Here is a 27144-nt window from a genome sequence, read left to right on the forward strand (position 1 = left end):
AATTATTCCATGTGTGATAAGAGTAGGCCACACGAGAAACTAAGCTAAATTAGCTTAGTTCACATAGCTACATGCTAACTATGCGTCTTAGCGTAGTTCGCGGTGTGAACAGATGTACGAAAACATGCCGATAGCTTCGCTCGCGGTGTGGCCTGTGCTTTATAGATCTTTATATTGAGAGAACACCGTAAGCGACATCTTATGAGAGATTTATAAACCTCACTCAGCCGGTACGCTTTATTTTTGCCAAAAACGTACGTACCGCGCTATTGTAAATTGAGCCTAAGACAAGAAGGATGTTCGAGAATTACCGGATGAATTGAATCTTACAGTAAGCAACAAACTTTATGTGTATTAGACGGTGGATATGAATATAAAAACCGAGCATGTGGGCCTGCGGACGGCTTTATGCAACCTCATCATCGCTAGCGTAACTGATGAGGGAGCCGACGTGTACCTGGCGCTCGGCACTATGCATTAGTGAGTATAAATTAATTTTATCATTTCATGAAGTGTCATACTTAATTTCGACATATACTATTTCGACTCGACAGTACTCCGACTACACATAAATACGACGAACACTACTTTGACAAAACACATGCTCGACAGATCAATGCTTCGACAAAACAAACATTCGATAGGTCACTACACCGACAGAACATGAAATATTTTAAAATTTTTTTCATCACTTTGCAAATGTGTTTGTACGCACTGCTTCTTGATTCATTGGGTGAACCCATACCTTCTGTTATTTCGGCGGCAAAGCCGTTAGCGTCTTCTATGCCAATATAAAAGTGCAACAAAGCGTGGATCCATCACAGACCTGTTCTCAGACCGATAGCTGTGTGAATACTACGGCTATCGGTCTTTCAAACGCATGAAAATATATCGTGTGAAAAACCCGCTGTCTATCCGTTTATAATCGAATACGTTATAGTTACAGTTCGCTGATAAGTTACTCGCGTTTATGTATTTTTTCATGTAGTATGGTTCAAAACAAGCAAGCTCGTTACAAAGTCAGCGCGTGGGAGCCCGCACTTGAAGAGATTTTTCGACACCACCCCTCTGCAAAGCTGGCGTACACTGGACTGCTTGATATTAACGACTTTACTACGGTATTTAGTTTCTTAACTCTTTTAATATCCATCTGTACTTACTGCCCTTGTGTACTTTTGGTAATATTTTTTATGATATCCAGGGACATACATAACAGTTGCAGTGTCACTCAGAGCTTTAAATCGCAAAGATTTGAGGGGCACTACCACTGCGCCCGTCAACCCTGAGACGTAAGTTGACAAGTCTCGTGTGCCTGTAATTTCACCAGCACCCTTACCGTTCAAGACACGAACACAGTAATGCTGACATTACTGATTCGCGGCTGAAATAGGTAAAGTGGCAGTACTTCCCCTGGACTAACTCTTTCACAAGAAGCTCCACTGCCGTTTTGAAGATTACAATAGTGAGGTGAAATGTCAATTCATTATCGAAAAAAATATAATTAAATGCGAGTCGCATCGTTTTTAGATTTATAACTAGTATTTCAAGGGGTACCTAACTGATTAAAATAAGTTTTAATGAAACGAAAATAAAAACGCGGCCAGCGATCCTATGAGTGACGCCTAATGCCCTGTTGTGTCGTAAAATTATACATTCCATAAATTTTACTGCACCACTATATTGACAACAATGAACAGCGATGAGCTTCTTCAACGTAGTTATGAATTAATACGAAGCTTGATGAGCGGACAAACGTCATAACGGCCATCATAGCGGGCCGTTACTTTTATTAAAATTTTATGGGTAGGCTAGGTTTAAGGGAATAGTATCAATATAAACTACATTTCCTATTGCGCGTCCGCATAAATGATAAAAAACATCACCAGTAATTAACACGACAACGAGCCACTTGAGCGAGACCGACATAAAGCTATTCTTGCATAGAAATGTCGCGTGCTAGCCCTACAGTTTGATACACTTTGGTCGATTACGAGAATTACACCAGATTTAAATAATTATTAGACAACATAACATACGTTGGTCCGATCCCAAAGTAAGTAACTAAAGGATCAATCCCGAGGCCAACGTGTTTGGATAGTCCAATACTTACCACAGTAAGTTCTTAGGATTCATTCAGGATGAAAATTTTAGCGTAGAAGCTTCATATAAATTCTATGTGTGGTAGACTAAGTAGTGCGACTTATGCACTAAAAAAATTAAAACCTGTCGTTACAGATTCCATACTACGACAAACATATTTCGCATATTTCCACTCCATAATGTCGTATGGTACCATTCTATGGGGTGACTCCACTAATTTTGACAGGGTATTCATTATTCAGAAACGAGCAAGGATGATACTTGTCGGAGTAACACGAAGAGTCTCTTGTAGGGACTTATTTGTGAGACACAGGATAATGACCATGTATTCGTTGTATTTATATGGAATAATCACATTCATACGAAAAAACTTACACAACTTTGAAAGGCATGAAAGATGATTTAAGATATGATGAAGATTATAACACTCGCTCCACAGGACGACTGAGGGCAGCGCGACGGTTAGCACTCACTGAAAAAAATTCGCGCGTAATCAGCCCGGCTTATTATGAGCACCTATCCGTTGGCTTAAAAAATGAGCCTAATGATGAAACATTTGATCGTCGACTAAACGACTTTTTGTTGGATAATTAACGGTTTTATCACGACGTAATTCGTCTTCTATTTTTGCACAGAAAATCATATTCTTTATGTTTGTATTTTCTTTTAGGCATGTCATGTTATTTTAAACTAAAACTTGAGTTTTATCGAGGAGTGGAAAAATATTGTACTAGGTGGCGAAGCACTACAACGCAAATGAAATGGCGTGATCGAGCAGTGAACAAGTAAATCGACCCCTCCTACGTAAGGTATCGTATGTCGAAATTGCCAAGTTTACAGGAGAGCGTTTTAAAATTTTGAATTCACTGAAATGGGGATAACACGTCGGCAAAACTCAAACAGAGTACTTATTATAAAATCCTAGATATCGGTTAGATGAACAACCATAATTTATTTTATTATTTTACAATTTAATTTAGCATTTCTATGCTAAAGTCACGTGTTATACTCATGGCAGTGAATTCAAAACTTAACGCTTCCCTGTAAACTTGGCAATTTCGACATATGATACTTTACGTAGGAAGAGTCGAAATGAGGTGTAATGTCAAAATAATCTTATTTCACCCTCAATATAGTGCGAAAGTGGCGGCCGCTACGCGGTACTACTAGTATTGTTTATATACTAATCTTGAGGACGAAGCCGAGTATAATTACAAATTTGTTGTTTTATATAGGTAACCATTAATTTATAACTACTAATTATATTATTGTTAAATATAGAAAACCTATTTTTAAGCTGTAATATAAAGAATTTTGCCCAAAAAGATGCCGAAAATACAGGTATATTCATTTACTTAGTTTAGGCATCGCTATTACACATTAGATGGTAATATTAAAATGTAAAATGTATTACTTTACCATGAAGAATGTATAATTTAGATTCGCTTCTTAATACTTATTTTCAAATAATTATTAAGAAGCGAATACTATGATATCTTTATTTACATATGTTTTACTTATGTCGTATTAGATTAAGTTATATTGAAATAAATTTATCTTATCTAATAAATATAGCGACGCGCGAGTTTGAATGTTAGTACTAATCATTCGAATGGGCAAATCATTCGCTTTAAGTAGAAGCACAATCATTCGACTCGAGTCTAATGATTACCGATACCGAATGCCTCTGCCATTAGGTTGGGTGCACGTGTCGAATGATTATAATTTCGCAACTCTACCAGATGTCTCACTATGACCACATCAAAATATCCCTGACCCCGTCACTTTTACGGTATTTACCATAATATGTCAGAGAGGCCTAGGAGATCACGAGTATCGTTGTGCTCTATGGAATCTATGAATTAGTAATGAATGATCATTCAAATCATTCGAATACGAAAATTAGTACGTCACTAATTTGTCATTCGAATGACATGATTAGTAATTACTAACGAGTCGAATATTGAAATCATTCACAATAGCGCATCGCTAAATAAAATATGATCTATTTGCTTTTGGAGTTCCGCTACTCAACATTAGATGGCACTATATTCAATAGTCCTTATGTGAATTTATTTAAAAGCTATAAAACATCATTGAGAGCTTTGACGCACTATTTTGTACTATGGAACACAACTATGGTTTTAAGAGAACGCCCACTTTACATTTCCATGGTTGCCAAAAATTTCCGCAGGATGGTTTCTACGTGCAGAAGCACCTTGGAGAGTTCTTTCCGACGTTTTCGGAGATCCTCCGATCGCCTCACCCACATCGACAACCGGTGTTCATTGTCATGTTCCAACCTTCACCGGTCCCCTATGGCGGCGATTTTCAGAGTTCACGTAAGTTTTTTATACATAAGTGCACATAGGTACCTTCGTCTGATATGGATCATGAATACCCAAATAATGTCTATGCTCTTTCGCCTTGAAAAGACCTAAGTTGTAGCGTATGCCTTAGCCATATAAATGTAGAAGCGTAACTTTTCGTGCGAATTTTGGACATGTCCATAACATATGGGTGGAACATTTCTACTAATTATTCTGTAAATGTATGGTTTTTTTTTGTAGATGGTTCATCGTAGAAGTACGTAATCTCACATTAAGTAGGTACGTGTATGTCTTACAAGCGGACATTGCTAGCTAGCTTAGATAATCATAGCTATACTTTGTTATTCAACATTTGCTATGCACCCGTAATATCGGCTACACATTCTCTTTATATGTTCTTTTGTCTGCTGTGGGCGATGGAATGAAGTCGTTACAGTAGCTCAAAAATCGATTAGCGTAAAGGCTGACAAAATGGTGAAGACCGTCGCAATTTCTGAGTATTCATATTTCTCCAACAATGGTGGAAACCGTTAATGTAAAGGGTGAAAAGAAGTGGACCAAAGTGGGAGCCTTGGGGTACACCAAAACAGAAACCCAAAATACAGCCTTTAACTGATACTCGTACGTCTGAGAAGACTTTTCTCTTTAACATTCAAGCCAGCGAATGACGTCTTTGTGCACACCGACTATCAGAAGTTTATTCAACAGGATACAAGTATTATATATAATATATATAATATGTCGAAAGCCTTCGAGAAGTTAATACCTATAAAAGGCATGGACATGGTAACCGTAATCCGTAACATTGAGTTTTATTGCATTGATTCCATAGTTAACTGATTTGTCGCAGGCAGAAGGTCAACATCTTTAGTTGACCTGTCAGCGACGTCTTCCGGGCGACTGCAGTTTCCGATAGTGCCAGAAGATTTTAACTTGCGCGTCTATCTACAGCGCCTCAAGTTGTGGTTTACAGACACGTTAGTATTCAAGATTTTATTAAAAATAATAATCATCATCATTAAACCATTATACTTCTCAGTACGGGGTACCGGTCTCTGCTAAGGAGAGGTTTAGGTCATACTCAATCACGTTGCCTCAATGGGACTTGTGGATTTCATCAAGGATTCTGAACCTTCTTCGAAGTGCAGATTTCATTACGATCATTTTGTTCACCGAAAGGCTGGTTTCACAGCTGTGCGTACGATCCGTATGGATTGTCCGCTTGCGGCCCATCCGCATGCGTAGAATCCGCAGTGCTCTGAATCGAGAGTTTAATTTAGTGCGGATTGCACGGATGGCTTGTGCGGAAGCAATCCGCGTCCCTGTAAAAAGATGTTCTAACGCCACACGTGTTACCTCGCTCCGGTGCTCCACTGCTAACTGCCTCCGTGGCCGAACGGTTACCATGCCGGACTGCCACGCAGAGGTCCCAGGTTCGATTCCCGGGCCGGGAGAAATGTTTGTATGGCTCACATTTATTTCTCTCGTGAGGTTGGGTGTAATTTGTGGTTGTCTATGTGTGTGTCCATGGCACCCGCGACACAGCGTTTCCCTAGTGCGGGGCTATGTTGAGTGTGTGCGTTATTATTATTACTGCGCGGACGGTCCACAGGTAAATCCGCACTGCTCTAAAACCAGCCTTACCTAAACATTCACAAATGTAACTTAAAATTTACGTCATAGGTATGCCGCAACCGTAGTACCCACTGGGGGTACCGCCACTGATTTAAAATTATTTCTTAAAAATAAGAACATTGTTACTGAATATTATTATTCATCTAAGTTTTCCACAAAAATTCTGTAAAACGACATTTAAGGCCGTATCCACTTTGCTGTCCAATGCGGGTTGAGTACTAAATACGTTTATGGCATTGCATTCTTTCGTTATTTTTTCCAAAAAAAACACACCGCAATGCAAAAAAAATGCAGCAATGCAAACACACCGGTATATCTTTATATACCGGTGTGTTTGCATTGCAGAGCACAATCTTTGCAATATTTTGAAATCGAAGTTCCGAGTTACGGAGTCGGGTAAGACAAAACTAACTTTTAGCTTGAAGTTATCTTCATATATTGCTTATTTATCATAGCAATTAGAGTGTTAGCAATACGTATTTGTCAAGTGAAACTTCCGATGGATTTGTATTGATCTCAAAGTACCAAAGCAACGGTATTAACTCCAGGGCACGCAATACGAGCAGAACCAAATCTAAAAAGTTTATTTCCCAGTCGGGAATCGAGCCCTAACATCATCTCTGCTGTCCATTAACTAAAACGCGCCTAAGTGAGAAATGGTCAAATAGCCGTTTCGAATAGCAAAAAATAGAGCACAAAATTCTGTTTTAAAAAAAGTTAAAATTAGTTAGACTTATTGGAACCTACCCTAAGGATGATAACTGAAATATCATTAAACAATTTCAATATTCTAAAACTGGGTTATGGTTTTTTATCAAATCAAATCAAAATCTTTATTTCAGACAAGATATCCATAAAGTGTTAGTAACAAAATCCTTACCATCTATGTTAATAAGAGTTATCTAGAATGTACAATGTACCCTTATCCACCTATACAATATGGGCCCATCGTTCCTATCGGCCACTGTTCGAAGAATGCCATTGGCGCTGCCCCGCACCCTGCGCATCAGGGATGCCACCCGCTTCCGCAAAATGGAGCTAAAACCGTCCACACGCGCCTCGGCAAACATTCCTGAAGCGCTACAGTAGCGCGGCAACCCCAACAGCATTCTGAGGGCGTCATGATATCTCAAAAAATATTTTGTCACTTAGTAGCAGATCTAGCGTCCACGACGTTAACTGGGTGGCGCGGCGTCCGACTAGCGCCTACAAAGACCGAGCGCTGTAACAATTTACTCGCTAGAGTACGAGCTTTTGCGCACTATGTCCGATCTGTTTCAGGGGATGTACTCTCGATCTCCGTCCGACATCCGTCCGCAACAATTATACTGCTAAATAAGCAATACTTGACCAAATGAAAAGACGCGTGATGCGAATGAAGCTTCATACTGGATACTTGTCTTTTAATTTTGTAGAATATTACTTATTTGACAGTAATTGTTTCGGACGGAGATCGAGAGTAGCCCCCCTGTTCCGAATCCGAGAGATGACGGTCCGAAGGCGTAATAGTAACATTTATACGAGAGATTGCGTTTGAAATCCGAATTCCGTCCTCCGAAGTCGAGAATATCTTCCATTCGCATCATTGCTTTTAAAGCAACTACAGCATTATTTATACTGTACTCGCGCCCTGCGTTGGATCATAAAATTTCTTGCTATCTTAGTTCATCGTGATTATTTTAAAAAGTTTCTTTAAAAAGCCAGTTAATTTATCCATGATGTGTCCAGAACTTTTTATTTCTCCTGCGTTTTCGTACAATGCCATAAATTGAGGGCGATTGACAGCTCGCATATTTACGAAAACGACTTAAAGGCTGCATACAACACAGCACCAGAATGGCCAGAATCGTGAATATCTAGGTGTATAAGTGATATCCGGATTTTCTCAGATACCGATCAGGCTCAGTGGATAAGAAAAATCCGAAGTCGGTTCTAGTTTCTACATTCTATACAAATTCAACATCGGATTTGTGCGCATAGACTCTACGAATGAACTATGTGCTTTGAGTCCTTTAAAATAATCTGTCACTGTCACGCGACGCTTCAAATTCTAAGTTGTAAGAATTTTTATTGAATAATGGTCACATAGATATCGCGAGAAGTGCACAGAAGTGTCATCATCTCTGATGGAGCGTGCGAAGCTATTGGCTGTGTTCGTATCCGAGCAGATGAGCGGGTTGACACAAGAGAGAGATTGCTCCATGCCCACTGTTGATTTGCACTTGACCAAGTTGATGGTAAAGCTAAGATTAATTTGTTAAATAATATTATGTTTATATTTACAATTATAACGTTCAAATATTTCACATACACACACTCATTGTGGAATCAGTACGACTCACAACACACTCGATAGTCGTGCACTTGAAAGTGTCGTAGCTAGTATATTTAAATGAAGTTATGATGTTATTCACACATAGAACAACACTATTAACTGTCGTTTACGACTTTTTTGAAGTTACGATGACAGACTGTTGTGACAATGGGGATAGCTAGAACGACAGTCGTCTAACGATAAACAAAACGGCACGATAAAAATGTCACAACAGTGTGACAACAGATAATCGCAGCTTCAAACGATTCTGTCGTGTGAACGACAAAGGCAACTGCCGTGATCTAGTGGGTAAACAAAAACAAAAAATAAACATCCACGACACAGTCACGACAGACAGTCGTGATATGGAACCAGGCTAGACGCGACTGTCCAATGATAGATAAAACGTTAAGACAGTTGCAACTTAGTTGAAATGAGCTCTGAGTTCTAACAACCCACAGACGGAATTAAACTCGCGTGTAATTGGCCTGGGCTGGGTCCGAGTGGGCAGCGAGCTCGAGCGAGCGATTCTTTACAAGGTGCTCGCTGACCGCATCGGTCTACCCTGCGCGCTCTACAGAACATCCAGCGCACACGCTTGGTGTGAGGTCGCTATGCCTGAGTTAAACACGGTAAGATCATTTTTAATACAAATATTTACTCAAACTGCACTGTACTAGTGCAATTTACTTTGCTATTTTAGTAAAACGGGAAAATGTACGGGGATGAACGCAAAAACAAACTGATTTAATGGGTATTTGTACCTATTTGACTGACGTTTCGGCCGGTAGTAGATCCGTACGGTTTAAAATGTAAGAATGGCCTGCAGTTTTTGGCCTGATGGTAAGCTATCCATAGCAGTTGCAAGGCCACACAGAGCTCCTTGTGAAAGAGTTCGTCCAACAAAGTACTGCCACCTTACCTATGTCTGCCGCCAAGCAGTAATGTCAGCATTACTGCGTTCCGGTTTTGAAGGGTAAGGGTGCTGTTGAAATTACAGGCACATGGGAATTGTCAACTTAAGTCTCAAGGTGACGAGCGCAGTGGTAGTGCCCCTTAGATCTTTGCAATTTAAGGCTCTGAGTGGCACTGTAACTGTCGTTGACAGACGTGTAGTTTACCATCAGACGCACGACTTGTTCGTCCTGTCACTTGATGTTATAAAAAAAAATGCATTTGTCGCCAGTGGCAACAACATCTTTATAGGTCCCATTTGTCACCACCTTTTTTCTCTTTGTTTCCCAACTGAGATTTTTTTGTCGCGTTTGACACCCACCACCTGGTAACTTATGGGTTTTTTTGTCGGTGGGAACAAAGCCAGTGGTGACGACTGCGCGATAAGCGACATCGTTTAGGTACAATAAAATTGCTAATAATACATTAAATGTCTGAACAGGAGGAGCAAGATGAGGAAGTCTCAATAAACCAATATCCAGCAGGTCTCCGTCGCATGAATTACGTAGTGGATCTCACATTACAACCAGGCCAGCTGCACCAAGTGGGCAGTGTCGAGGCTCGTAGAATATGCGGACCGAAATGCACGCCATCGTTCGTTGCGCGTAACTCGCCGCGAGCGTGTGTTTGTGAACGCCATGACAAGGATAATTTGTCTAACGATGATTCTAGAGTCAGTTAGTCCTAAAGACAAATAATGTTTACCTATCCATGACTTTATTTTACTTTATGCATAGACAGTCTTATTATTTTATAATTATGTAATTGAAGAAACCTAAGGCTAGCACGATAAGGCGCGACACAAAGTGCGAGAGTGACTTTATTTACAATACTTACCAAGTGACGGGACGAGCAATTCGTGGACCTGGTGGTAAGCGACACACAAGTCCCTAACAATTGCAGTGCCACTCGGAGCTTTAAATCACAAAGATCTGAGGAGCACTGCCATTGCGCCCGATACCCTGCGACATAAGTTAACAAGTGCCATGTGTTGGTAATTTCACCAGCACCCTTACCATTCGAAACCGGACGGTAATATAATGCGAGTTTGTTGAGATCAGGTTGGCCTGTACGGTGGCGAGAGCGAAACAGGCATCAGGCGTTGAGAATGGCCGCACTCCCAGTCGAAGCGCTCTCTGACAGAGGACGTTTTAGTCGCCATAAATTTTCTTCTATGAATTTAATTACGAGATTCAATCAAATGACGGGACGGACAAATAGTGCGCCTGATGGTAAGCTACACGCCTGTCCATAACAGTTGTAGCTTTAGATCTCAAAGATCTAAGGGGTACTGCCACTGCGCCCGACACCCCGAGGCATAAGTGTAACGAGTCTCTTGTGCCTGTAATTTGACCAGCACCCTTACCCTTCGAAACCGGAACGCAGTAATGCTCACATTACTGTTTGGCGGCAGAAATAGGCAAGGTGGCAGTACTTCCCTGGACGAACTCTTTCACAAGGACCTCTACTGCTACAAAGCACGAAATCTCTATGCGAGAATAGCAGTAGGTACCTCGCACTTTATGTCGCCCTCGCGCTTGTCGCGCCCTATTGTGGTAGCCCTACAGGGAAAGAATGATCAAGTAATTTAAAACACATTTTTGAGTTAATACCGCCACCCAGTTTGGTAAACGCTGAGGGTACTTTGCCTAAATCAGAAAAAGGCCAATAAGATTCAATGTCCACGACGTCAAATTTAGTTGCGGCTGCTGATTTTATTTCGACCGGTATGGAAGACGGAGCTCAGGTGAACGTTCTATATATTGAATACAGTAAATGTTTTGATAGCATTGACCACACAATCTTACTTGATAAGTTATCGAGAGCTGGTGTCCACGGTGATCTATAGAGATGGTTCTCGTCCTATGTTAATAGGCGCAGTCAAGCAGTGGTTCTTGCCGGTTATAAATCCACTTGGAATTTTGTTAACTCGGGCGTGCCACAAGGGTCTCTGTTGGGCCCATTATTGTTCATCATATTTATTGATGATACCCAACTTTGTTTTCATAACTCTGAAGTATTACTTTATGCTGATGATATGAAAATCCTTAAAAAAGTTGTGTCAAATCAAGACGTTCAGGCTCTACAGGGTGATCTTGATCAGTTTGTAGCTTATTGTCGAATTGATAATCTAGACTTAAATGTAACTGTTTCGTAATATCTTACTCGCGTAAAAAAACCATTATCGGCGGAGGTTATAGTCTTCTAGGAAATTGTATGAATAGAGTGGACAGTGTTAGAGATCTAGGATTGTTTTTTGATTCCCACTTGCTCTTCGATAAACATATTGAGAGTATAGTTGCAAAAGCATAGAGCCATGGGGTTCTTGATGCGGACGTGTAATGATTTTACCGACATAAAGCCTATTAAAATATTGTACTGTTCTCTTGTACGCAGTACTCTTCTTAAGTGACTTTGACCTTTCTTTCCCTAGACTCTTCAATTGTTTTCGCTGTTTGTTTATGGTATGGTATAGCTTTGACCAATTTACTATTATATTCTAGGTTACTAAAAATGAAGACTCGAGATAACAGTCACGTCGCCTTTAGGTTAATTCCTACCTACAGATGTTTTATATCTGTTATGTCGAGTGACAAGTCTGCTAACATCAACTTTCGTTGTGAACAATTAGATACCACTACTCCTATGATAATCTGTCATACGAGCGTCTCGTCGTTTGAATTATAAACTGAATGCTACTATCCCTAAACCATTATGTTGTTTGAGTCTGATTATACATCATTTTATAAATAAAAAAACCAAATACATAAAGATTACGTCTTTTATTTGTAAGGGCAGTTTTCGTTTCATTCCCTTTAAATACCAAAACAATAAATAATAATAATTTTATTGTAAACCTCTAAAAAGGCACAAATAAGACACATTGCACTGTATGGACGGACAGACAATCACAAACATTTATTTTTATTCTAAGAGCTTCCGCTGCGTGAAGCGGGATCCGTGTAGAAGCCTCACGATGGTTGAGCACATTGACACCCGCGTACAAACCTGTCGCAGGTCAACTTGAACTGGACGAAACGTTGATTTGTTGAACAAACCAGTATATCGTGATGCATCCCACGCTCTGATTTACGCAACGGATGCTTTAGTACACTGGTATAAGTACTTACTTTAATTGACTGTAACTCCTAGTTTAACATACATGAAAAAATCTTAACAACTATTTTATATGTGTTTAAGGTTACAAAGAAATTACGCGCGCATAATTACGCTCGGTGATGTTACGTTAAAATACGGAATGCCGCTCCACATATATCTATACGTATTTTTACGCATTCTTTATTATCATAATCACGTGGCATCTTTAATAAAGCAGTGCTTTTTGAAAAGATTGTTCTACAGTCTTTATAATAAGCTCTATAGAGGAAGTTAAAAAAATACTGGAATTTCATGGGGTGAAACTGAACGTCACTTCGAGAATTTACATCTAGTAAGTTTTTTATAATAAAAATAATTAAGACGAGTTCGTGGAATACCTACATCTATTCGCCAAGTTTTATTGACATCGGTTACCGGAAAGTGCGCGAAACCGGATTCATCCCCTAGTTTGCCACCCTTAGAGGTAGAATATTCAAATGGGACCAATACTGAGGTACCCTCTTTCCAACAAAAACAGAATCATCAAAATCGGTTCATAAATGCCGCCGGAGTTATCGCGTAAATACTTACAAAAAAATACCTCCTCCTTTTTGTGAAGTCGGTTAATAAAGACATCCATATAAAATCTCAGGACTAGCAGCTACCAGTTTGTCTTAAATTGAGCCAATTAACTAACTAGTAGCTGGTGAAATCAGAAGCGTCAGCTACCACAAAATTTTTTACTTGTTCAGTAGCGAACAAGATAGCGAGTTACCATGCGTTGTACACTTTAATCCAACTGGGGATTCAAATGGACGGAGAGTATTTATATAGTAATTAGTTGACTAGCCAACAAGCCTATACGCCAGCGAGTAGAGAGTAAAGGTTTTCAAACTCAATCAATCACTTAAATCGTCACATAGTGATTAAGGCTGGTTTTAGTCTTACGCCGACGGCACGCTCACCGTCAGCGCTGATTGTCGAGATATATGAACTTCTAGGAAGCGTTTTTGAATGATGCGTAGCTATCAGCGCGCACGGCGATCAGCGCTGACAACTACGCGGCCGTACGCGTCGCGCGTCAGCTCCGCGTAGCTGTCCGCGCTGACGATCGCACGAGCGCCTCTGCTTTCAGTGAGCGTTCTAGAGTCGAGCGGAGCGGACGTGGTCAGCGCGTAGTCATGGCGAATCGCGAAGTCGATACTGGTCGAGTTATCGATGAGGTACGCCTGAAGAAGAAATTGCGGGATGCATCCGATCCACTCTACAAAAATAAAGATACAAGAAACAAAGCCCTCAAAGTGCCATATAACAAGACAAATGCTCCTGCAACGGCTCTCTGCTCAATCAATGGATGAACGTGTAGTCTTCGTCGTCGCCGGTTTTTATTTTTTTGGGATAGATAGTACAAAGCAGCAATAATTAATACACTCTGCATTTTGGTCGTCGTCTGTACAGCAAGGCGGTCAGTACGATACTAAAACGAGCCACGCTGAGGCTCAGCGCTGACAAACTACGCGCTGAGCTATGAGCACTGACTGTGCGCGTGCCGTCGGCGTAAGACTAAAACCAGCCTAAACAATGAACACACTCAAGAGGACTAGTAGGTTACCTATCAGAAGTACGAAATGACATTTTCCAGAAATCAGGTTTGCTCGAATTTTTATAACGTCGTAAGTGATTTTAAGAGGAAAATTTTTTTTTAATCTAACAATCTAATCGAACCTAATCGTGTCTTTGCGATAAACATCAAATATATCCCGAAAGAGCAACGGTTTCGTTATAATTAGGTTATCGGGGTAAAAGGGCACAGATCGATAGCCTGGAAATAGTTTGTATTATGTAATATGGACATCAATTAATTCCTCTTCAATATGAAATGTTTAACATGTCAGTTTTTTCCTTGTAATATTGGAATTAATCAGGAGTTAAAATTATTTTCTGAACAATGACAATATGCGTGTCAATAGATGGCGTTGTGTTATAAACTAATTTATAAATTAACGCTTCCTAATATAGGTAGATGGCGCTATTTCTAAACAAATTAAGAGTAGCCAGCACTATCTATAAAAAATCTTTGTAATAAGCGCCATCTAGTTGATTTATTTGTTATCACTAGAAACAGTAGCTTTGATCAATTGCAGCTTGTATTGTCGTGGTATTGGGGCCCAAATTGTAGTGTCCTAAATAAAAAAGGAGCTCGGTTTTCAACTTCTATGTGAACATGATTACACTGGGCATGTTTACTCGCAACTAGTCAATTCGCTGGCCAGTAACAATTAAACTCTGTGAACAAAGGCACCCCATGAAATGTCAAATATTTTCTAACACCTTGTATAACAATTGTTCAAGTGAATTATATCTAAACTAGCTTAATAATTGTATATATAGGCGTCAATTCGTGCAAAATTAAAACTAAACTTATTTTATATGTTCAGTGCGTCATACTCTTGGAATTTCTTAGAAAAATCTCTCGTAATAAACAATACTATTTCAGTAACTTCCTGAACGTCTATCGCATGATTTAAAACTATTTTCATGTATGCATCTTATACAAACAATAACCTTTTAGGTAAAATTATTAAAATACGTTGAATACACAAATGGTAAAGTGTCAAGAAGTTATACAGTAAATAGTGATCTCATAGATTGTTAATGTAAAATTAATTCAAAACAATTAAATAAATTTCAGTCTAAATTCATAAAAATGTAATGGCAACTTTTTATAAAATTTATTGTAAACGAAATAAAAAAATAGCTGTCAGTAAATATAAAAAGTTGACATACAAAATGAAAACAATGACTACTGTAAAGAATAATAATAAAAATATTTTTTTTGCGGTACAATTGGTCGAAAACTGATGTTTTTTATTGCCTTAATTCATATGGAACTAAAAGTAAATCACGCTAGTGCGGAATTATCAAGCCTTACTTTTTTATATAATAATATCAAGCGACTGGACGAACAAGTCGTATGTACACGCCTGTCCATAACAGTTGCAGTGCCACTCGGAGTTTTAAATCGCAAAGATCTGAGGGGCACTGCCACTCTGCCCGTCACCCTGAGACATAAGTTGACAAGTCCCATGTGCCTGTAATTTCACCAGCACCCTTACCCTTCAAAACCGGAACACAGATGCTGACATTGCTTGGAGAAATAGGTAAGGTAGCAGTACTTCCCTGGACGAACCCTTTCACAAGGAGCTCTACTGCTGCTTTCTACACTAGTGCAATTTTCTTTTATCTTCGCTTCCGGTGAGACCTTTGATCAGTATTCGGAGGCCATTCCTACCCAATGCCAGAGTTTCTTTACAGTGTTTAGTACTGTAGACTGTATAATAAACGTACACGATGTATACGTTTACCAGTTATCTATTATGAACAAAAAATTAAAGATTTTTATTCACTAACGGTGGTTATTAATAATGTTGTTTAAAGCTTAAAAATATAATATGCATATTAATATTATATTTTGATTTAGTTAAAAGCAAAACATAGGTTGGAAGAAAAATCAAGATCTTTTCTACTCGCTACATAGTAGAGGACAATACGCTTCAATTTTTAAAATCTAAGGAGCTCCACACATCTTAAGCGCAGCGAGCACTTTTGTATTAAAACTGAAGACAGGCAGAAGTGGAGCCCCTAAAACCTGACAAAGGAAATTTCTATGTTGTTTCGTAACACCTACTTGTCTGTTCCACCAGGTATTCTGTTCAGAATACCTGGTGGTTTTGTGAGGCCCAGAATCTAGACTAGTGGTTTGATTTAAATACTGGAATACACGTACCATCTGTAGACGGTACAAAATCATTTTAAAAGCTTTCTCGCGCGTACTCTTTAAGACAATGTCGCGCAGTTATCTAGACAGTGGTCTGCGGTACGCCATGAACAAGGTGCGTTCTAGACCTTGGCCGTGGCACTGGGTCGGGCATTCGCGATACAATGCTCTCCTTGAGCGATTGCGCCGAGCCGGTGGACGCTTGCGACGCGGGTCGGGGTGCCAGAGTGTGTGGTGAGCTTGCCTGCAAAGAAAATGGCGGATTTTTGGGATCACAGTTTTTACACGTTCGACGTTTTTATGGGTTTCTTAATTCTGCTTTATTTTTATTGGCTTAAATATATAAATAAATAATAATAATAGCCTCAATTAGCTAAAAGGTAAGAAAAAAACCTCGGCATTTTGAAGTTTCCTCAAAAGGCGCTAGATGGCATTGTCATTGAGTTTAAAATAAATCCTAAATTTTGATATTTCGAGATTTTCCTCCGAATGGTGACTTATATCGACTTCTGATTATGTAAGAAAATCTAGGCAGCTGTTGGTAGGTAGGTATCTGTTCTGGGGGTCACATCCTTATTGGAAAGGCTACACGGAACCCAGTGAGAACTTTTTTGTACATTGTTTATATAGGGTTACGATACGATATTGTCCCTCTCATCATAGGAACAGTGTTTGGGACTACCTGGAAGCTTGAAATATACCAACTTATATTGGACACGTCATCGAAACAACCCCCAGTCTTAGCGAAGTAAAATAAAATAACACTCGTGGATAATTGCACGAGAAAGAAGTGCAAGTTGGTTGACATTGAAATTATTTAATTTTTTTTTTGATTGGGGTAAGCATAGGTTTGTCATTCGCCATTTTGCACGATCCTGGCAAATCTCTCCTTGCTTCTCTGACATTCATCGTCTTATATTTATAGATATAGACATTTTTCATTCTTCCCGTAATATTTTGAAAAATAACATTCTCGAATCGCTTCCCCAATAATTTCATAAGTTCTTTGTCGTTTTTTATTGCTTATTATTTTATTACATTAAATGCTGTATATATCTGTAATAGGTAGACCTATAAGTACAATACTAATTTAAATTTACACTGTTATCTAAGAGTATACATATGTACTACTGTTGATGTACCTTATATACCCTAAAATAAATAAAATCTTTCAACCAAGCCATCGAGTATGTAACCAGAAATAGAGACAAAACGTCACTCAATTTGTTTGAAAACTATTCTGCCATATGACTACTGTGACAATTGCGCTCCGATTGGCCAGTCCGAATTCAAAACAATTGACGGGTGTCGTCAATTGTTTCACTTCAAATCGACCACTTAACTTGAGCTTTGCTATAATAGACGAAAATTGCAATATTTAATTACCGATGAAATTTGATTCCGTTTGTTTTGTAATTAGATGTTTTGCTGTTTTTCCCCACACCACCGAACGGAACAGCATACCATTATTTGAGATATTATCATACATACTTACATATTTAATACTTAATTACGCACAAAAAAATAGGCGCCTTGACGTCGAGTTGCGGACACCAGCCCGTTACACCAAGTACCAAGTAAGTACTTAATTACCGATGAAATGTTATTCCGTTTGTTTTGTAATTAGATGTTTTGCTGTTTTCCCCACAGCATCGAATGGAACAGCCCCTCATTGTTAGAGATATTATCTTTATTACAATAAATACGGAATATTTTTTGGAATATACGGAGACGTACACAGAGGTCAGTTGTTGGCGCTGTACTATTTCAGCTTTCTAATTTGTAATTTCAGTGAAAACGAGACTTGATATTTATAAGTGATGTATCACTGATGTGTTACCAGGAAAGTATGACCCTTATTTCGTCTCTATTTCTGGTTATATACTCGATGATCACAGCCCTCATATTTTGTCAACAAAGTCTATTGTTGTCGTCCTCTTCCAATATGAAAGGCATTCACGTTGGCTCTATATCTCTTTCGCTACTTACTTTCATTCATTTGCTCCTTGTGCCCAAACGACTTTTCAAAATACCTTTTTCTATTTTTGTCATTACTTAATCTATTTACTCGCATTGTTCACGGATCATAGTATTAAACATTTCTGGAAACCTTTGAGGAGGTACTAGAACTTACAGCTCTGGTAAGCGTCTGTGGAGTATGTGGTGTTTGTGGTCGCTTGACAGGCACGTCGCGGTACTCGTAGATGTTGTCACGAGATCGAGTCGAATTCTCGATGCCCGGTTCGTCCACCGCCGGCATCATGAAGATATCATCGCTGTAGTAGCGGTCCGTTTCCCTGTTAGACGTAAGGTAACAAATAATAGATAGTTTCACTAGTATATTGTATTTACATTTATATTGAAACTTGTATATTGAAATCAGAGCGTAAGGTAAGGACGGGAATAGATTTCCTCCTTTTATGGCCCCGTACTTGGAACTGCCAGATTTGTCGATCTGTTTTATTATAAAAAAAAATCCTTTTTCGATTTAAAAAAAAAGTATATGAATAAAAAAGCATAATAAAAACAAGTATATAAGATCATTGCACAAAAATCACTTTCCAAGCATGTTAACTAACAAAACAAAATAAACGTCACAACATTTAAGAAAACAATTAGAAGCTACAAATAATATACTCGCTAGCAATAAATTTGGGTCATCTACAAAATGTTATTTTCTATTTTCTTTACGTATTTTTAGAACGGTTGAGTTAAAGTAAACATTTTTGTGTTAAAAATAAATTATCGACAACATATCGTCCTTCTCTTCATTATGTACTTGATATTTTATCATAACTGAGAAGATATACGCGATATTCGCTTTCAGAAGCGAACATTCTCCACTACTCGTCAGATGCTAACCCTTTTTTTCAAATATACAGTGCTTTCCACGGCTAGAGGACACAGAGGGAAAGTACTTTCAATATTATAGATAACATATTTTGCTTCTTCTGCATCTCTCATCATCTGGGAGTCGAGCCGATCAAATGTGAATAAAAATCCCGTATATTTATGATGCCATTCGAAAGGGTCAATTATAAGAATTTTTTTTTCTATGTATATAATTTCATTTACTATGTGTAACAATCGCGAAAACCTAAGAACTCGATATTTTTAAATATTTTTTAACTTATTTTAAATATAAAGAGTTACGTTAAAATTGTACTTTTGTGGTGTTTCTATTACAGACATTAATTAACAGACATTAATGAATTCTGTATTTCCTAATTATAATTGGAACTTATTTCTAATTATTGTAAGCGACCCAAATTATTTGCCGGTGAGTGTGCGTTTTTAAAGTTAATAGTACTGTTCACCTACATCGGCGGAACCATTTTCCATTTCGGAGGTGCAGCTCTGTTAGGAAAATACAGAAATTGTTAGTACAAGTGTAGTTTATAAACATGGTACTTATAAACAAAAGCATAAATAAGTAATATATAAATTGTTATGAGATATTCGAAGGGGAAATGTTGGAAGCTTCCAGGGTACGATGCTCCTAGCGCGGGTCTCGATGAAGATTTCTATCTCAATGGTCCACCGGTATGCAAATTGTGCGCTGAAATCGGAGGTCCCGGGTTCGCTTACCGGTAGGATCAATTTGGGAAATTAACTTTCCTAAATTGGTTCTGGTCTGGGTGTTCTGAGTAGTGCACCGGAGTGAATTCCAATGCTCTGATACTCATAGTATAGGTAATTCTCTAGTTTAAAATGGGCTAGACTAGACTATTGGTGTGCTTGCCTGGCACATTATAATTACCTTTTAGGGTAAGGGTGCTGGTGAAACTGCAGGCATAAGGGACTTATCAACTTATGTTTCACGGTGACGGGCGCGATCGTAGTGCCTCATAGATCTTTGCGATTGAAAGCTCTGAGTAGCACGCCAACCGTTTGGACAGGCGTGTCGCTTACGAGCTTAGCGTCTAGCACGGTATGCAAGAAGACGTCGGTTCGAATCCGACCGGATCGAAGGAATTTTTTCTGAGTGTTCGATCTTTGTATTAATAATTATAACAAACTAGTGGAGTAATTTCACAAAAAATAATTGAGTATCAATTCAATAAAAATTTAATTAATACAGTGAATAGCGACATCTCTCGCCAGGACTGGTAGCTGTAAAGGTACTAACTGGGTGGTAAATCTGTCATAGATTTCTCATAGATGGCGCTACAACTAAAAAGTCTTTGAAAAACCAAATACAAAGACAGACGCAAGCGCATAGAAAAATTCGTGAAGTCCGTTGGTTCGGTCCGTGGCTTAGTTGGTATAGTGTCTGGCACGGTATGCAAGAAGACGTCGGTTCGAATCCGACCGGATCGAAGGAATTTTTTCTGAGTGTTCGATCTTTGTATTAATAATTATAACAAACTAGTGGAGTAATTTCACAAAAAATAATTGAATATCAATTCAATAAAAATTTAATTAAGAGAAGGTTTATCACACCTGCATTCATACTTGACTAAGACATTTCCTTGTTTACATTTTGGACGTCTAATTATGATTCATATGATAGAGTAAAAACGGTAGCTTTTCATTTCAGAGGCCAACATTTCCAATCCTTATGGCGGCATGTACCTAAGTTACGTACATGTTACGGACACCGAGCAATGGCTAAAAAAAAATAAGGGCGCTCCACCGTACCGAACCCCAGCACTCCGCACACCGCATCGTATTGAGTCACCGCCTCCCGCACCCAGCACACCGCGCCGACCTACCTACTCGTTAATACCCTTACTAGTCGGGAGATTGACGGAATATAAATAGGATCGGTTTCAGCAGTAAACGCAGTTCAGTTTTAGTTAAGCTTTGAACAAGTGTCTCATTTCCGATCCCATACAGTCCACCGAACCTGAACGTTAACAGTACATTTGTAAATATTTAGTAGTTAATACCTCTCGCTAACGGTGAAAGAAAACATTGTGTTGAAACCAGCAGAAGAAAGTTCACGATCCTCGGATAAAGTGTGAAGTTCCCAACCCGCATTGGGTCAGCATGGCTGAATATGGCCCAAATACGTATAATGAGTTCACGGTGATCATGATCACTATGACGATGAGGTATCCATAAAGACGATGAAATTCCATGTAGTGAGAGTGTCAGAGTAAAGAAACACCGAGGGCACTGCCCAGAACATTCAGGGCATCGTACCCGGGAACTTGCCATTAAGCACTAATAATGTTAACCGCTAGTGTACCACTCTGCCGCCGCGCCGTTAGTAAAAAAAAAAGGTCGTCTGTCACTTTTTATCTTTTCCTAGGTGGATAAGGTATGACGTTACCGCAAGAGTAAAACAGATTATTTTTTTAATTTCATTTCTTTAAACATTATGTTCTGGGTTTTGAGTTTTTGTGACAAACGCCCTTCCAACGAACGGCCGTAGAATTGTCGTCATATGTTAGTAATGTGTTAGCGATTATCATAAAATGATGGCAAATTTCACCCACTTAACCGGTTGGTTTTTGCGTACAGTGTCACAATTTTAAAATTTATCTTAAAAATACTTACCGCTTAGCGTTCCGCCAGAGCATGCAGCATACGACTAGCAACACAATTAGCACGAGACATGCGCTTGACACCGACCAGAACGCGATCTGCAGGGGCTGCGTTGGCTCCCACCAGTACTACACACATCAGGAAGTAATCACACACACTGGATGGCCAAATAAGAGCTGATATTCGAGCTAATCTGTGTATTTTTTCCTTATAATTATATGTTATCATATATACCACGTATGGAATGTGCTCCCAAATCTTTGTTACAGTTTGTATAAGTAATCTTTTCAAATGCACTTCGTCCCTAAAATAAGAAACCGTACATCGTAACACGGTTGAGAACATAAAATCGTCGATAATAAGAGAGAGAGAAACAAAATTTGATGAATTAATAAAATTCGAACGCAGATAGCCTTGGCTCCGCTACCGGAAAAAAGGGCGAGATGAAGGCACTTAATCCGTGTAACAATTTCAATAGCAGGCCTGAGGGTGCCCAGGTGGGTACGGAGGTCCGTACGCTACCAGATCAGAAAGTGGTGCATTTGCCAAGAACGAGCTTAATAGCTAGCATAGCGTAAATTCACCAGAGTTCTCCCTCTAAACATTTTTACGTACCTCGGTAATAGGCGGATACGTAGGTACGAAGCGGCCAATGACAGTAGGCAGATATACAGTCCAGAAAGCAAGTTCCGTCTGCCGGTAATTGAGCTGTATGGTTGAGTTGTAGGTCGTGTTGAGATTCAGATACCTCAGTTGACCTGCTTCTGCAACTTCGAAGTGAACACCTAGGATCTGAGAACGTGTTGGGTTCCTGAAAATAAGTTATAAATAATAAAGTATAAATGACAATAGCAGAACCGCCATAGACATTGTGTATTAAGGGCGGTAAAGAGAGGTTTGTAATTTTTAGCGCCCGTGCTACATACAATGTTGTTCACCACATTTGCGAGGAAATAGATACAACGATAATTTATTTCTTGAATGAACAAATATCGCTTCACAACAAAAGATTTACCGATTTTGCAGCTGGCAGGTATTTAAAAAAAAAAACAGTTTGCCAGCTACTCTTCCATAGATAAATATAACTCGAACTAAAACGTTATAAACAAGCACAGACGGATGCAGTCACAATGTTTTAGATATAAAATAAATAATTTCCAAATTCTAAAAATACTGCATAATTTGAATTCACAAAAAAAAATTGTAAAATATAATAACTCTTTATTGCACAAAGAAAAGATACATGAAACACAAGTTATAAAGGACATATACAAAGGTGAGCTTATCTCTAGAGAGATCTCTTCCAGCCAACCCTAGCCTAGGTGAAAAATGAAGTCTGCGGGACTAATTATTGTACAATAAAATAATATAATAGTTATAATGCAAATGATTAGTTTTTTATACTCCAAATTTATGCTAAATATACGTTCAGTTTCTTCGAGAACAAAAACTTTTTCTCTTGCCTTTTTCTATCTTGACATAAAAAAATCCATAGGTCGATAATAACGAAAAACTCCGATAGCATAATTTAGGACATTACGGTCTATGCCTGCATGTATGACACTGTTTACGAGCAAGTGTGATATATAAACAGTTTCATTACCAGAGTGAATATTGAACAAAAACAAATAAACTTACCCATATCTAGCGAAATCGCTATAAGCCTTCATAAAGAAATGACTCATATTCCGATCGTTCCCGGTCCACTGTTGTCTGTCAATGCGTTGTTTCACAGGGAAGAACTCTTGGTCCATGAAAGGCGCGCCGGTCAGGAAGTAATGTTCAACGTCGTGAGCGTACTGACGCCATTCGGGCCACTGGAACGCTTCCACAGTCGTGTTCATGACGTACATGTACACAGGCACATTTTGTTCCAGCAGTAGTTTTACCATTTTGTCAGTTGGGGCTCGGTAGAGGAAGTCTGACAGGAGCTGGAAGACAAATCATTGGCGTTTTAAATTTGTTCGCTGTAGCTATAGCTATGTGAAGTACATGTGTAATTTGACAGAAAATATTTAAATGTATAATAGATGTACTCCAGACTGTACGTATTAAGATATTGGACATTTCTGGTTTATAAGTTAGATGCTGAAAATTTCTCAATAGAAACTACGGCAAAAAACATGTAACACATTTACTTATTTTATTTCACTTTTGATTGGTGACCCGTTTAGCTCTTCCAGGCAGTCTCAAACCATCGAGTATATAACCGGAAATAGAGACGAAATAAGGGCCATACCATTCCTGTAACTCATCAGTGATACATCACTTATAAATAAACTCTCGTTTGTACTGAAATTTCGTATTAGAAAGCTGAAATAGTACAGCGCCTCCGCATGTTCCAAAAATATTCTGTATTTATTGTAATAAAGATAATATCTCTAACAATGGCATGCTGTTCCATTCGGTGGTGTGGGGAAAAACAGCAAAACATTTAATTACAAAACAAACGGAATCAAATTTCATCGGTAATTAAATTTTAAATATGTAATTTTGCAATTTTCGTCCATTATAGCCAAGCTCACATTAACTTGTCGATTTGAATTGAAACAATTGACGACACCCATTGACGACACCCGTCAATTGTTCCGAATTCGGGCTGGCCAATCGGAGCGCAGTTGTCGCAGTAATCATATGGCAGAATAGTTTTCAAACAAATTAAATGACATTTCGTCTCTATTTCTGGTCATATACTCGATGTTTCAATCTAAGATGTTTGAAATAAATGTTGTAAATGTTAAATGTATTCAAATGTATATTTATACACGAGGGACTCCTAGGGTATTTTTTTTTTCTTGCTCATTCTTCAGGGGACTCTGCCTTACGAATGAGCAGCAGAGTTTAATTAATATGACAATTTCAAGTAATATAATCTAATCACTTTCCTATCACACTTACTAACTTTTCTAATTTCTCATACTACCTTTTTTCAAAACAATAAATAAATAGCGTATTTTCTACATCATCACGCTAATGTACCCTTAACGTTTTAGTATTTACAATAACATCATAATATTGTATCATTGAGATCCGGTCGTGTATACCTGGTGACCCATAGTACAGGTCCAACCTAGTTTAGGCACCAGTATACCACCTCGCAATTTAACTGTACCATGTTCTTTAGTTTAATTACCTTGTGAAATGTATTGTTAAGGTGAAAAAAAACTAAAATAATTTTGATTTTGACTGATTGAATTGTAATTTGGTTACCTATGAAATAAAGATGATTTGAATTTTTTAATTAAAACAAGCCAAAATATCGACTCCCGATCGAACAGTATATTTTCCAAAGATATCTTTTCAATTGTATTTTTATGGTATTTTCAATTTTTATGCAAATCGATTGAGGCCTGCTGTGCTTCTATTACTCGGATTAAAAATGAATGTAATTGAGTTTGTTTACGTTAGTCAAAGTATTCCTGCTTCTAAGTCTAAGAATATAATTTTATTTACAAAATTCCGATATACTTTTTGAAAAAACTATTTGAACTTCAATACTTTTGTTATTAAGCCACTGGGTAACTGTCAGGCGAAAGCTCATATCTATTGATATTATGTACTACCAGCTTACTTCCGCCGTTTAGGCTTCTGCTTCAATAAATTAGTACAACTATGATTCATAGAGAAAATTAATGTATGAAAAAATATTCAACGCAAGTGCAGCATGGATAGATATAGGAGATACCCATACCGTACAAAGCGAAAACGGCTGACTGGGTTTAAGTAGGCCCAACTAGGCCTACTGTTGGCACGCGTGCTACGTTAACTAACCCTTCTACTGTATTGATTGTTCTGTGAGTGCAACTATTCTGCACGATTTACCCATAACTGATTTCGCGGAGTAACAAAGTAATTTACTTCCATTTTTACATTGAAATCGTCATATTGATTAAATGTCCTATGGTATTACAATGTAAGGTAATTCAACTGAGTCTAAAAGGGTATTCGTTCTTATGAAACGCGCAATACGAATCATAGTAGGCATAAAAGGTAAAATTCAACTGAGTCCAAAAGGGTATTCGTTCTCAAGAAACGCGCACTACAAATCATAGTAGGCATAAAAGGAAAAATTCAACTGAGTCCAAAAGGGTGTTCGTTCTCAAGAAACGCGCACTACGAACCATAGTAGGCATAAAAGGTAATCAGTCCTGTAGAAGCCTTTTTCGAAAGCACCACGTGATGACGGCGTATTCACAGTACATTCTCTTGTGCGTAAAAACATACATATTTACGAGCGACGCACAGGCGAAGGCCGACTATTACGTAACATAGGAACACTGAAAACCGTTGCTCACGGAACCAAACACGCAACGAGAAATCCGCGAGTAATTAGGCCCCGATTTTACGAATCTAAAAAGTCCACAAGTCTAAAAAGTGTTACAAAGGACGAAGTGTTTTGTTCCCTACTGAAAGACCTTTTATTGGATAATGAATTCTACAGTGTAGAGGAATTTCTTTTAAAGAAATTGTAATTATATTTTAATTTTGGACGTTTGAAAATATTTAATTTTTATTTGTACTTTCGTAGTTCGCATTTTTATTTATTTTTCTTTGTATTATTTTATTTTATCTTCAGAATAAAATTGTTGTTTACATTAGTGACGATCATGTTATCCCTTGACATTATTTCGAATTGTAATTTTATGAAATTGATAATATGAAATAAATGATTCTATTCTATTCTTCTATTCTAACGCTACTACTCATTCTTAAGTAAGGCGGATTCCTCTGAGAAAAATGAATAGGATACTCTAGAGGTATTTGCTCCTTGTAACTAGATATTTTTAGTAGCAGTAGAGCTCCTTGTGAAAGAGTAAGTAAAGTATTGCCACCTGACCCACTTCTGCCGACAAGCAGTAATGTGAACATTACTGCGTTTCGGTTTCGAAGAGTAAGTGCTGGTGAAATTACAGGCACATGAGACTTGTCAACTGATATCTCAGGGTGACGGGCACAGTGGCAGTGCCCCTCAGACTTTTACGATTTAAAGCTCAAGTGGCACTGCAACTGTTACAGACAGGCGTGTTGGTTAACACCAGGCGCACGACTTGTTGTTAACTTGAGAACTTCGTCCCGTCACTTGATATTATATACGAAAAAGACATTTCGACTGTGAACTGGCAATCGGTACTATCTAAATTTTGACAACTTAACAGGATGAAGAAAATATTTTTTTGTGTCATTTACATAGCATCTGGTTTATTAAATAAAAATACGTAGTTTTTAAATATTTTTATTACACATGTATCTATGTACACTACATATTTTTATTTAATAAACCAGATGCTATATAAATGATTTTTTTCTTCATCCTGTAAAGTCAAAATTGAGATAGTACAGGTTGCCAATTCACAGTCGATTTGTTGACGTTTAACATTTATAATATTTGTGTAGAAAGTGATCATAGGTAAAAACAACTTGAACGAGCTGATTCATCCTGA

At 38.3% G+C, this 27144-nt stretch overlaps 2 protein-coding genes across 2 annotated transcripts; one reads left to right on the forward strand and one right to left on the reverse strand.

Moving 5' to 3' along the window:
- Positions 1–358: 358 nt before the first annotated feature.
- LOC113238484 lies at positions 359–10073 on the forward strand (the record flags this gene model as incomplete). Its single annotated transcript, XM_026475306.1, has 8 exons — positions 359–480; positions 989–1118; positions 4295–4442; positions 5281–5407; positions 6411–6461; positions 8155–8302; positions 8841–9011; positions 9776–10073. Coding segments are annotated over 8 exons (1137 nt in total), but the record flags the coding sequence as incomplete, so codon positions are not given.
- A 3944-nt stretch (positions 10074–14017) lies between these two features.
- LOC113238483 lies at positions 14018–23633 on the reverse strand. Its single transcript, XM_026475305.1, has 7 exons — positions 23342–23633; positions 22319–22514; positions 21716–21831; positions 19532–19567; positions 18345–18507; positions 16220–16454; positions 14018–14718 (listed from the first exon to the last, which is right to left on the reverse strand). Exons 1-6 carry the CDS (start codon positions 23593–23595, stop codon positions 16293–16295), a joined length of 927 nt encoding a protein of 308 aa, XP_026331090.1. The 5' UTR covers positions 23596–23633; the 3' UTR covers positions 14018–14718; positions 16220–16292.
- Positions 23634–27144: the final 3511 nt, after the last annotated feature.

Source organism: Hyposmocoma kahamanoa, unplaced genomic scaffold, assembly GCF_003589595.1.
Source record: "Hyposmocoma kahamanoa isolate Upper Pololo Valley unplaced genomic scaffold, ASM358959v1 96119, whole genome shotgun sequence".
In the NCBI taxonomy this organism is placed as follows: Eukaryota; Metazoa; Arthropoda; class Insecta; order Lepidoptera; family Cosmopterigidae; genus Hyposmocoma; species Hyposmocoma kahamanoa.

Excerpts from the sequence above, each read along its gene's own strand:
- LOC113238483 (XM_026475305.1), bottom strand. The coding sequence starts at position 23,595 with ATGGTAAAACTACTGCTGGAACAAAATGTGCCTGTGTACATGTACGTC. Across the intron at positions 22,515-23,341 it reads AGCGATTTCGCTAGATATGG|GAACCCAACACGTTCTCAGA; the intron begins GTAAGTTTATTT and ends ACTTATTTTCAG. Across the intron at positions 21,832-22,318 it reads CGTATCCGCCTATTACCGAG|TACTGGTGGGAGCCAACGCA; the intron begins GTACGTAAAAAT and ends TGATGTGTGTAG.